The 13,280-nt window shown below is 42.1% G+C and overlaps 1 protein-coding gene across 1 annotated transcript in view; it reads left to right on the top strand.

Annotated features, from left to right (window-relative positions):
• Window positions 1-13,280, top strand: part of LOC149013426 (electron transporter, putative (Protein of unknown function, DUF547)) — a 33,199-nt gene extending 19,919 nt beyond the window's left edge. The window contains exons 12-13 of the mRNA XM_089157726.1: window positions 10,426-10,563; window positions 12,553-13,280. Of these exons, the coding sequence (XP_089013852.1) occupies window positions 10,426-10,563; window positions 12,553-12,879 (465 nt within the window). The 3' untranslated portion in view covers window positions 12,880-13,280. The remainder of the gene's footprint in view (window positions 1-10,425; window positions 10,564-12,552) is intronic.

The following is a 13,280-nucleotide window of genomic DNA, read 5'->3' as shown; positions in this document are numbered from 1 at the left end:
AGACTTATTGTATTTCTCCGGAAATCCTTAAGTAAAGGCATTGTTTCAGACAACTAAGACCTAATGCAACGGCGATTCAAGTGGCTAGCAAAGTTCAAAGATAAAGTAATTTCTTATTTCTTCAGAAGATCCAAAGAGGCCAGTATCAAAATAATTACAAGAGCTGGATACAATCTTTGATCAAAGAAGAAAGTCATTACAGGTGACTGTTAACAAGTTATACAAGATCGACGCGACTTTGCTAGAACAAACATATGAGTCAATCATTGGTGGGGAGTCAAGGAAAAGAAGAGAAGAAATGAGGATTACAAAAATATTTCGATATTCAGAAAATCCTCCGCAATTTCATACTCTTTGTCCGGCTTGTCCAGGAGAAGAATGGTCCTCGACCAAACTCGCATTCGGTACAAGCTCGTCATAATTGACTTCTTCCAGCGGAGAATAAACGAGGAGAATCTTCCGGATATTGCATAATATCCGGATCGGAAGGTGGAGGATCAATCTTATCCTTGGTCCGGTTTGGAGGAGGAATACCCGTGTCGGTAAATACTTCGGGATGGCAAACAAGACCTTGTAGGGAGTCGTATCAAAATGAGGATCTTTCCTTAATATTGATTCCCATACTTCGTTCTCACCATCCTGGATGCGCCTGCAAGTTATAAGCATTCAGCATATCAACAAAAGGCTTACTTGTGTAAATACTTGAAGACGCAGGCTCTGCGAACATCAGTTGGAAGGGATTCGGGCAAAGGAACGACTGACTTGCCTTTCGGGTAATGTTTGAGATCCTTTAGCTCCGACTTTCCAACTGTCCGCTCCGATCGCCGGATCTTCTCCCCGGCATCATCCAAGTCCGACCGAAGACGACCAATCATCGAATTCTTTTCTCCTACCACCTCCCAAGCTAGATTCCGAAGGCGAGCAATCCCAACATCTTTAGCTTCGGAGATTTCCCGAAGCCTAAAAACTTCATTGCTCAACCTCACCGAGTCTAGTAAATGCGCTTCCACTAGGTTGTGGAAGTTACAGCAAGACTCCTGCAAACAACTTTCGAGTTAGCGAGGAGCAAAAAAGTAATTTTTCAGAATCGGGAGGATAATGAAGAAAGACTTACATCACCAAGTGACTTCGTAAAGACTTCATCCGGAAGTTTGGAAAGAACTGCGCTCTCGGAAGTCATTCGAGCAACGGTACACCATTCCAACGCTTTGTCAAACTCGTTTGACACTAATTCGAAGCGAAGGATGAGAAGGATGAACTACACCAAGCAAAGGCCGAGCTTCATCACTTGTCACCCGACGGCGCTTCCTGGTGGCAAAATCCTCCAACTCGAAGGAGAGGAGGAGGATGCCAAACAAGCACTAGAGTTAGAAATAGGAGCAGCACCTCGCTGGGACCACACCTTCATCGACGCCAACATAGTTGCCTCGGATGCCCGAAGAGTCTTCTTCGGGGGTGCACCTGTGAGCTCACCAGCAGGAGTGCCGGCAGCACCATCGGCAACGGAGTGATCAAGATCTTCCCGGGAAAGACGAGCGATCACTTCGGGCAAAGGAGGCGCAGGGACGGCATCAACGAAGCTGCGGGAATCGACTTGAAGATTCACCGCCAGCGATCGCCTTACGCTTGGAGGATTCACTAGCTGAAACCACCGCACCGGCCCCAACCACCACCGACGCAACCCTTTTCTTGCAAGATTTTGCTCGATAAAGTTCGGGTTGATCTTGGGAGCCACTAAGCAAAACAACAAAAAAACCAGCTGTATCGATATGGAAATAAACGACAACAACAATGGGGAAACCCTAGTTTTCTAAAGCTTCGACAGACCAACAAACTAAACCCCAAGTATAACTACTGTGCAGTTTACTTCGGGGGGAAGAAGGGAAAGAGATGAGAAATCAAAAAACTCACTTGTTCGAAATGGATAGAGTTGTCGTTGGAGTACGAGGAATACGGAAGCAGGCCGAAGGACGAAAGGTTGCTTTGGCACTTTAGCAAATCTATCTTGCGAAGTCGGGATAGATGGAGAGTACCCACGAAGGCTTTAAATAGCCTAAGGTATAAGACGACGGTTGAAGGCTAAGGACAACCGACGACCCAGATCGAAACAACGCTTCGAAATCCGCAAAAAGCAAGATCAATGGTCGAAGAGATGCCACATGGAAACATGTGGAAGCGAGCACCTGATGCAGAGAAACCTCCAATCGTCGCATTGCAATTAAAATAATGGATGTATTTCCGATTCATTGGAAATAGTGAATGGTACACAAAAGCAGGAAAACGTTTGAACTTCGCAGAAGGGAAACGTGCGGACTTTGCAATAAATGAAGTAGTGGGGAAGATTAACGCATCTTCCCGAAACGCATCTTCACAATATTTCTATAAGATCATTATTCGGCGAGGAATGAAAAGTTAAGTGATAAGTTTTATCATTAATACTTTGATATTCAAGGCAATACTTCGGCAGGAGACGGAGAAATTTTGAGGCCAACATGAATAAAGAAATGTCTATTCATTAAATTGAGGGTACATCTTTACAAAAGAACAACTCCCTAAGCCTTTTCTTCATTGTTGCCTCTAGGGACCCTGGTCGGGATGACTTTTCTCAGGACCATGAGAAGAGCCTTCCTCAAGAGTGGCATCGGCTGAATCCTCTACAGCAACAACTTGAGACTCGGCTTGTGATTTCTCCTCTGGAAGTGCCGGCTCGTCATTCAGATATGCCTCATATTGAAGGTCACTGGAAAAGGATCATCTCTCTCCCGAGCCCCCGGTCTGGAAGATCCATATCAACTTTCCCGAAGACCTCCGGGTGGCATACCTCACGAAAAGGAGCACGGTGTCGAAGTCGGGGATCGTTCCAAGGATCTGCTCCCAAACGTCGTTACGCCCCATGCGATAAGCCCGAATGTTGTAGAAACCTAGCAATTCGGAGAAAGGTACGCTGTTCGGGTATTTCCGAATGCACTCCTTCCGAAGGTCTAGCTTTATATGCTCGGGCTTGCTAGGGATTGCCAACTTCGGATGTTCTTCGAGCTCCCTACTTTTGATTTCAAGGCTGTCACCAAACAACGTGGCAGCTGCCTTTGCTTCCTGGCCTCGCGCTCGGCAGCAGAGACACGAATTTTCGAAGCTTCAAAAGCTTCCTTGAGGGAGATCACTTCTTCCTCATGCTTTTCTCGCAGCTCCACGAAGAGCTGCAGTCACTGGTCTATTTCGGGAATTGGCCTTGGCCAATTTCTCTTCACAAGTTTGCAGCAAGGAGCCGGTACGACCAACCCGGCTCAATGCTTCCATGTGTTGATAAAAGCTCAACACAACATTCCTGGGAAGACGGAAGATATCGGGAAGAAGTCATAAGAAATTATGAAAACATAAGTAAGCAAGAAGACCGGTACCTTGTAGATTGACTAACAAGGGAGGTGTCATCCAGGGCTTCAAACTCCCGGCGATCGAAGGAGCAAGACCGAGGGAGCTCCACTCTGCAGCTTTCTCGGGATCCCGAGTGACCCTGTTCGGTCATCTTCAGGGTCCAATGGGGGATGAAGACTTCCTCACCATCCGTCGAAGCTTTGGATTTTTTGTTGGAGGGAGCATCAATTGTGTCATGCCTCCTCTTGGTTCGGACGGAGGAGGAGACGTTAGCCCTCTCCACCATTGGTTTCTTCCCTTTACCCGAAGCATCGGCTACGGGCCCGATATTCCCGATACCCCTGTAAGAGGGGTCGGGAGAGGGAAGAGAAGCCTCTTGATCTGCAGATCAAGAACACGGGCGATCGTTGCTCGGCCGTCACAACGGCCCTAGCGGCCTTCACCCGCGAGCTTTCGGGGTTCGTTCGGGAGGCACCGCAAAGAAGAAGGACAAGAATCGGAATTCAAGACATATCACTTCGATCAAATCAAAGGATGATGGTTAGAAGCTCACAATGAGCCAAGCCCACGATCTTGAAGGATGGAGTTATACTCCATTTCATATCCATGTATCTCTTGATACCACGGAATGGATTTGATCTTCCTGATGGCCGCCTCGTCTTCTTTGGATAAGGGAAGGCCTCGGTTACTTTCAGACGAAGAAGTAAACCTCCTCCAGGTGGTCGGGAAGTTAAGATCTGATGGAGGCGCTCGACAGAAAAAGTATCGTTCGCGCCATCTTTTGTGATTAGAAGGGCAAGTTCCTTTGACAAGGATGCTGCCCCTCCAATTAAGTTCAGCCTTATTGCGTTTGGAAAGAAAGACCCATCCGGGAGGATGGGAGATAGAAAGAACATGAAAATGTACAAAAAGAGAAAGAGATGGCGTAATGCCAAGCTCAAAACACAAACCCAAGAAGCCGACGATGAGACACCAGCTATTGGGGAGGAGCATTCCGGGACAAATGTTCCAGTGATTCAAAACTGCGGAGAATAAAGGATTAAAAAAGGGAAAGCGAACCCCGCTTTCTAGTGCATCTATGTACAGAGAAAATTCACCCGAAAGGGATGAATCAACCCTCTCATCGGGGTGGGGAGCCCTAACTCGATACGAGGAAGGAAGGTCAAAATCTTGGACAGGTGAAAGAAGGGTTTCTCCATTATAAATGGAAGGAACAGAGCCAGGCCCACCATTGGACCCGGAGGTTTGAGGCTGCCTAGAAGACTCGACAATCTTGGAAGATCCAGACTCGAGAAGGACAGGAGAAGTTTCGGTTTTTCTTTCAAAACCTTTTTGAGAAACTTCAGCGAACTCCCGCGGGAGGACGGTTAGGGTTTTGTTATCACTATCCGACTCGTTCGGGAGCAGGAGAAGCAAAAACATCACTTCGCTATCACCAACATGGGGTACTAAAGAAGCCCTATCGTCCGCCATTACTCGTTACGAAGAAACTACAAAAAGAAAAGACCAAGAAACTTACCGATTCGGTGAGACGGAAGCTTGAGAGCGAGGAAGGCGCGAAGCAAACAACAAAGGTTCAAATTCCAGACAGGGAAGAATGAAACCTACGAAGACAACGAACCGCTTTTAAAACTCCCGCACGAGTGTTCGGGAATCTGAACGATCGAGATTGATTCAAAATCAACGATCAAGATTCAAAGACGTTTTGAAAGTTTGAACTCACGAATCCGAAATAGGCGTTCGGAAACCGTCGCTTGGATGACGTGAGCCACGACAGATCAACTGCAACGAAGATACGTGGCCTTACACTCACAACGCTCGAGGAAAAGTGACCACCGCATTAAATGTGATATGACATTTAATGAAGCACGCAGAGATCATCACCTGACGACGAACCCAGTTAAAAACCAAGCCCTCGGGATCAACCAAACACTTGGTCTCGGGGGCTCGTGATATGGAGAGTTTATGGTCTGACCGGGTTCATACCTGGTCCGACCCTCGACCAGGTCGAGACGGAGAAAACCGAATCGCTCCCGAGCGAACCGGAACCGGAAGATGGCTTGCTGAAGAAGAAAGATTATTCTGCTGCAAGCGTGCCCTAATCTTACTTATGGATTAGGGTAATCACCCTGATGACAGCAGACTCAAACTGACGGCTGCGGATAATCATCATCAAAGGGATAACTATCGCACAACCTAACGGTTATCTCAGGAGTCCTCTACTAGTCCAAACTAGTAGAAGTCTATCGCTCAACGGATCTTATTGATAAGATCCAACGACTACCCGAAGAAGGCTCGAGTGCATCCAACGAAGGAGATTTGAAGGTACACTCTATATAAACCTCACTACCATGCAAGGTGAGGGACGGATCAATCGATCAAAAAGAATACTATCTAAGACTCAGGTTCAGATACATACTGATAGATCCAAACTATCAGCGTCCTGCTATCTAGATCACCTTTCCCGTTTCTTCATTCATTAGCTCTGTGCTTCTAGCAGAGCCGTTTGTGATTAAGTTCATCAACTGATTTAGCCTTCGGAGGTGGACTCCCGACCCCAGCGGTCGGGCCACATCTGACGCTTTCGTTTTGCAGGACGTCACGTGGAGATCCAAGGGCTGAGCAAATTTTGGACGCATCAGCAATAAAGGACAACCATTAATTAATTCAGGCAGTTCATCATGCATCAATAATCATATAACATCATATATTTCAATTTTTCCTTTCGTTTTCCTTTTCCATTATCCTTTTCCTGTTCATTTTTCCTTTTCTTTTCTTTTTCCTTTTTCCTTTTTCTTTTACTTGCATTTCAGTTATCTGACATTATAGTCTTGAGCCTAGGCAAATCCAGAGGATGCTCATATCTCTTCACCACCGAAGTGGCTTCAATCTCTTCACCACCGAAGTGGCTTCGTCTCTTCACCACCAAAGTGGCTTCGTCTCCTCACCACCAAAGTGGCTTCGTCTCCTCACCACCGAAGTGGCTTCAGTCTCTTCACCACCGAAGTGGCTTCAGTCTCTTCACCATCGAAGTGGCTTCTGTCTCTTCACCACCGAAGTGGCTTCTGTCTCTTCACCACCGAAGTGGCTTCTATGCACAAGGCCTTGTACACCTCGTGGATTGCCATCGGCACAGACTCAATCTTTTCACTTTTCAGTATTGCTTCATGCCTTCCCATTTGGGTACATAAGTACTAGGACATACAAAAGCCATTACATTTTATTCCTTTTTCTTTAACTCTTTTCATCTTCAATTCCAGTATTGCATTACCATGCCCTGCCCATTTCAATATACATTTTTCATTTCAATCATCATTCAGTCTCATATGAGTAAAGCTGGACACAATTCCATTCAATTCAATCATTTAAACATGAGAACATGATATCATTCAATCTCCTCCGGAACACGTTCATGACATTCCATCATTTACATATGAAAGCATGATAATTTACATTTAACATGCATAAACATTCTTGCAAATTCATGATTAACAGTTCAAACACACTATCCACATTCCATTTCAACCAATTCAATCTAGTCATTGAACTGTCATCCAATTCCATGCATTTTGTTCAATACACAAAGGCATATATCGTACACTTTCCATAAATTGCATCATCGAATAAATAACATAGACTTTATGTTACCATGTGCATGCTACATATCTATTAAAGAAAAACACCAACTTATCATACATAGGTTGGTCAATATTACTTACCTGTCCTTGTTCCATGCGTGTGGGTCTTGGCCTAGGTTCCGTTTAAATCCACTCTCCCTGCATCTCGATCAATCAACGGCTATTATGAAACGCCGGAGCCAATAGGGAACTTCCTTTTTTTTTATATTATTTTTCTCTCTCCTCCCTACGATTTTTCTCTCTCTCCACTTCTTCTCATTTCTCTCTCCTCTCATCTCCACTCCTTCTCCCTCCTTTCTCCTATTCTTCTTCTACCTCTGCAACTTCTCTTTTTCGTCTCTCACCTCTCCTCTTACTCCTCTTTCCTCTTTCCTCTTCTCCTTAACTATCTTCTAACCGTTTCTGCAAAAATCTGAAATCTTCCCATTTCTTTCCTCTTTCTCTTCTCATTCCTCTGCACGTTTCTCTTCTCTTCTCCTTAATTCTCTTCACTTTTCTCTCCTCTCGCTATTCTCTCAACTTACCTCTCTCTGTTTCCACGCAAAAACCCCATTTTTCTCAACTCTCTCTCCTTCCTCAAGTTTTCTGCAGCTTTTCCTTATTCTCTACTAGTCCACTTCAATCTTCTCTCTCCTCTCCTCTCCTCATTTATTTCTCCCCTGCAGCTCTCTATCTTCCCTTTCTACTTCCTACTACTTCCACCGACTTTATGCTTGCCTTGTTTATTTATTACATTATGTACACTCCAAACATGATATGCACAAGGATCACCACGTTACTGCTTTATAAAAATGCCACATCCCCTTCTTTCTCTCTCTTATTAAATGATACCACCCTCTTCAACTCCCAATGCCACATCCTCATGTCCCACGTATATAGATAATATATATTTATATATATATAATATATATAATAATATATCATATAATATATATATATATATAATTACCTAATGGGCTTCTTTATGGGCTCGTGGGCCCGCTCTGCTACTTACACAGGGCCCACTTTGGAGTGTGAATACTCATACCTTTGGGTTCAGAAATTTACGCTGATCATTTTCTCATCTTCAGTTCAGTCTAATTCCACTATTGTGGGACCCACAAGTGATGTCTGACCTTGATCACAATGACACGTTCACCCACAATAATAAAATAATAATAGAAAAAGATGCGGGGCATTACAGTGTTAGTAGCCATTAATGCTTCTATGACCACTCATGCATTTAATACCCACTGTACTTTCTCCACTTTCTTTGGTTCTATTTCAACAGCTATTTTCCAGTGGCTTTCTTTCAACATCTCTGTTCCAAGAACCCTTTTCTGATGGCTCTTTCAAATCCTGTATGTTGAAGGCTACTCACAATAAGGGAAGTGTCGTATCGTGACATGTCTACTTGTGTGGTCTGTGTGAGCTGTGTTTTAGATATAGTGTTCTTTGGTTATTAATGCTTCAATGACAACTCATGCATCTAATGCCCACTCTACTTTCTCCACTTTCTTTATGGTTCTATTTCAACAGCTATTTCCCAATGGCTTTATTTCAACATCTCTGTTTCAAGAGCCCTTTTCCGATGGCTCTTTCAAATCCTTTATGTTGAAGGCCACTCATGACTAGGGGAGTGTCTGATGGTGGCGTGTTTAGTTGTGTGGTGTGTGTGAGCTCTGTTTTCTGATATAGTGTTATTTAGCTATTTGTGGGGAGTGTACTACAGTGATACATTTTTAGTTGTGTGGTTTGTCTGAGCTGTGTTTTAGATGTACTGTTCTTTAGTTATTGTTTTAAATTGTATTTAGGACTCTTTGTAGGTTTCATACTAAGGAAATACAACAACAATGAACTGTTGACTACGTGGATCCAAACAAAACAACATATGGAAAACTGTGGTGCAAATAGATAGGGAATGACAAGATGGGAAAAGAGGGGTGGGGAATCAGGTGATTGAAAAACGGAATATACCACATGAAAGATTAAAGAGATATTTTGGGCAAAAAAAGTTTAAAGAGATTTGAAAAATGAAAGTTGAAAGAAGACCTATCAGCCCAGTAAGTCAGGATACTCTCAGCTAGAAGGGATCTGCTGCATGGATCCTCACCCTCCAATAGGCTTTATCTGAGGTCATACTTGGTACAAGACCTATACTATTCTTCAATAGTCATTTTAGTTCTCCCCCTAGCTCTTTTAGCTCCTTCAGTCAGAATCATATCATTGGAGGGTCACTAGGCCTTCATTGAATGTGATGGATCATGGAACCATCTCAAATGATTATCTTGCAGCTTTCATGGAGTGAGGCAACTCCCATGTTGACTTTAATACTTCCCATTTCGTACTTAACCTTTTCCTAGTTTTTCTGCTAACCCATTTTAACATTCTCATCTCTACTAAACTTAGCTCCTATATCTGACACTTCTTAACTGCCCAACATTCTGCCCATACAGCCTAGGAGGACGAACAAGAGTCTTACAGAACTTCCTTTCAAGCTTTAAAGGGATACTTTCCCATAATAATATGTTAATGTTTTTCTTAGTGGCATCCTTTTTACATTTTAAACAATCCCATTGCCTTTCTTTTAAAAGTCATTTAGTTCTGGAAGCATAAGTTGCCCTCTTGGACCATTAGTGTCTTTTCATCATCTCAGCTTGGCTGTATTCACTGGTATGAATTTAAGCTCACTATGGACAGTACTAGGTTGAGTTTAAATGTGTCAAAAATAGGTATCCTATTATTACAAGGTTTTTAAAGCATGGAAGCTGAGGTGGTGGAACCATGGTTCCACATGTCCTTCCAGTTCGGCCTTTCTTCAATTTGGTAATTGGTAATGTAGACTTTTAGCCTGAGGAATCTCTGTAATTATATATATATATATATATATATGTATAAGAATTTCAGTGAATGCAAGTCACCCAAAAAAAGTCCTAACAGAGAGCAAGTATTGGGTTCACATAGATAAGGATGCTTTCCACATGGCAGCTAATAAGTCCATTCACATTATAGTAAAAGAAGAAAAATATACATTGAGACCAGAATCTTCTGTCAGGAAACTTAATTGGTAGACCAAAATGGTCCGACATGTTGGTGACATGGCCTTCTATTATTGTTTTAAATAATTTGCACTAAGGCACTAAGCACCAAATGCAAAATATATCCCTCATTTTTGGCGTCCTTTGTTTAACTTAAGAGAGAAATTTTTGTGGCTGGTTTCTTAAGGGAAGTTCAAACATGATGCACCTTACAGCTACGGTAGAGTATGAAACTTGACAGTGGTTGACTCAGTCTTTTGTCTGCTAGGTAATCCAAATCTATATAATACCCCAACTACACATAGCTGAAGTTGGAACCTTACCTGGTGAAATCTCGATGAAGCACCTTTTCTTATCTTATTTTCACGTGTATTTATTCATTGTTAATTTCTTTACAGTGGTTTGAGCCCATTCTTACAACTGCCTTGCGGAAGAAATCAGAAGAAAAGAAAGTAATCAATTCAAGATTTGGTCTCGAAAGCGCTCAACCCCTTGTTGCATTTGCCCTTTGTACTGGAGCATATTCTGATCCCATGGTAATTTCACAATTTCTTTCTTTTATGGAACCTTTATTAGTCAAATATAGGACTAGCAATTTGGCAGGTTAGGTAGAGCAGGTTGATCCAAAATACGTACTTTTGCCAAGCCCAAACCCAAGTAAGCTCTGGCCTGAACATCATGCCTTTCAGAGGCTCAGGCAGCCCTCACTATTGCCAACTCAAAAAATCTGAGCTTCATAATGCATTACCACTAATAGAGTATAACCATGGTTCTTGATGACTGATCTAAAGCAACAATCTTCAAAACACCAGATTATACTGGTAAAATAATTGTAAACATAATCACATTTTATAAACTTATGTTATTGTGTGATTTATTATGAATGACCATACTATATCCAATTTTTGTACAGCCATCCAAGCCTGGACCCAGTTAGGCTTCTTTGGGGCCAAGTAATTCAGGCTTAAATTGCCACTTCTATTTCAAAGGTTTGAAGGCTTCCTAGTTAGATCAATACTGGGTACCGACCTTGTTTCTCTGCTGAAAGCCACTAAGGTGTGTGGGCTAGATTATAAGTTGTGTCTGTTGAAAGTAAAGCATTATCAACATGATAAATATTAATAAAAAGGACAAACTACATATTGAATGATGAACAACATCAAATAAATAGCATTGAAATAATTACAACAACTAAGGCTTATCCTTACTAAATAGAGATGACTCTGGATCTGTGGAAAGTTAGGGCATAGATAATAAAAGTAAAATAAAGGAATAGAGCACTTTGGCAACTAGTCATACTTGAGACAAGGCCTAAAATATGCATGTTTTTGCTCACCACTTCTCCTAGGGTCAATTTAGGCCTGCATCAAATCACTCTTCTATACGGATGCATCCCAACACCTCTATTGGACATCCCATGCCACCTCAGATTATTCTCCTAGCTTATCATGAATTGGTGTCACTCCCAAGTCCCAACTCAGTTCTAAATTCTAATATGATCATTTGTTGTTCTATCCTTCCTACTTTTGCCGCACATCCATCTCAACATCCTAGCCTATGCTACACTTAGTTTAAACATTAGTTTAAACATATTGCTCTTCTTAGCTTGCCAATGTTCAGCACCATACATCATGTTTGGTCATAGGACAATCCTATAGAAGTTCTTGTCAAAGGATGATGCCTATCACACACTCTTGATGTGTCCTCCACTTCTTCCATCCTATTTTAATCCTCTGTGACAACATTTTTTCTATATTGCCTTCTTTATTTGTTAATGATTTGAGCCTGAATTTATAAATTTGTCATTCTGAGGGATCTCCCTCTCTGCAATATTCACTGCCTTGCTAATCTTCTTGATGTGGCTGAAATTACATGCCATAGACTCTGTGACTCCAACTTGATGTTAATCCTCTGCCTTTATCTCACCCATCAAGACAATAATCAGCAAAAAGCATATACCAAGGAATCTCATCACTTATTTAACTCAATGATAAGAGAAGACAGATAAGGACTTATGGCTGGTCCTCAGTGTAACCCTTTGTTCTAATACCAATAAATAAAATAGAGGAAAGACTGTATGCTAAAAATTGTTATCGTATCCTCTTCACACATATTTTCTTGGTGCATAAATTTGATTCAACCCTATATATCACAACAGTAAACTACCCCTGTGACTTCTTTGGGTCTTCAAATAGATCTAGATCAGAATATTTTAGAGCCATAGCCTCGGCATCAGTATTCTAGGCATCCCTTCTACCCCTCGTAATTTGCTACCTTTAGGTGAGCGAATAGCTGATTGCAACTGTCGCAAGAATTAATGTGTGTAAACAAAAATCAATTGGATTTAACATAAGCCACTACAGTAATTGTTGGTCCCTTCTACTATCCCCTTGCTTTGTTGGGATAGGCACATGCTAAATGGAACAAATGAGCAGTTATATGTTTCTTCATCTTAAACTTACTGGCTTTCAGTTGCATTACATTGTTCATTGACAACTGACATCCAACCTTGATACCCCTTGTAGCTAAAAGTTTACACAGCCCCAAATGTCAAAGAGGAGTTAGAAGTAGCCAAGAAGGATTTTCTTCAAGCTAATGTGGTTGTAAAGAAGTCAAGGAAAGTTTTTCTGCCCAAGTTACTTGAGAGGTTTGCGAAGGAGGCTTCTATCAACACAGATGAACTTCTCAGATGGGTCTCTGAGAATGTAGATAAGAAGCTTCGTGATTCAATACAGAAATGCGTCGACTGTGGGAGGAAGACATCACAGATCATAGAGTGGCTACCATACAGTACGAGGTTCAGGTACATCTTTGGGAAGGATTTGACAGAGAAACCATGGTGGTGGGTCTGAGCTTCTGCCTCCCTGTACTTTTTGCCTGAAAATGGTCAACAAATGCATCTGTCATGAGCATCCAGCTTTGCTGAAACTGCAAACAGATCAACTTAGAAACTAGAGATATCCTTGCAAATTGCTACCTCCCCTCAAGTCTCAATGTAAAGTTTATACAGCTGTACTGTATTAATATATCAAATTCATACTTGTGCTTATGATGCATTTTTCCATTATTAGAAGGATGAGTAGCATGTTTGAGTCCCCACTTCCCCTTCTAGTTTAGCTGTGTTTTTAACTCATGGTATGTGGCCTTTAGACTGAAAGTGATCACAGGCCGTACTGAAGCACTCCAACTAATCTTGTACTATATAAAGCTTCTTAGATAACCTTTTTTTCTTAGCATTCCAATTCTTTCAAAT

This window comes from Hakea prostrata, chromosome 6 (assembly GCF_041222555.1).
Source record: "Hakea prostrata isolate BN-2017 chromosome 6, UWA_Hpros_2, whole genome shotgun sequence".
Classification (NCBI taxonomy): Eukaryota; Viridiplantae; Streptophyta; class Magnoliopsida; order Proteales; family Proteaceae; genus Hakea; species Hakea prostrata.
The sequence above is the reverse complement of the archived record's forward strand: the minus strand, read 5'-3'. Positions and strand labels throughout refer to the sequence as shown.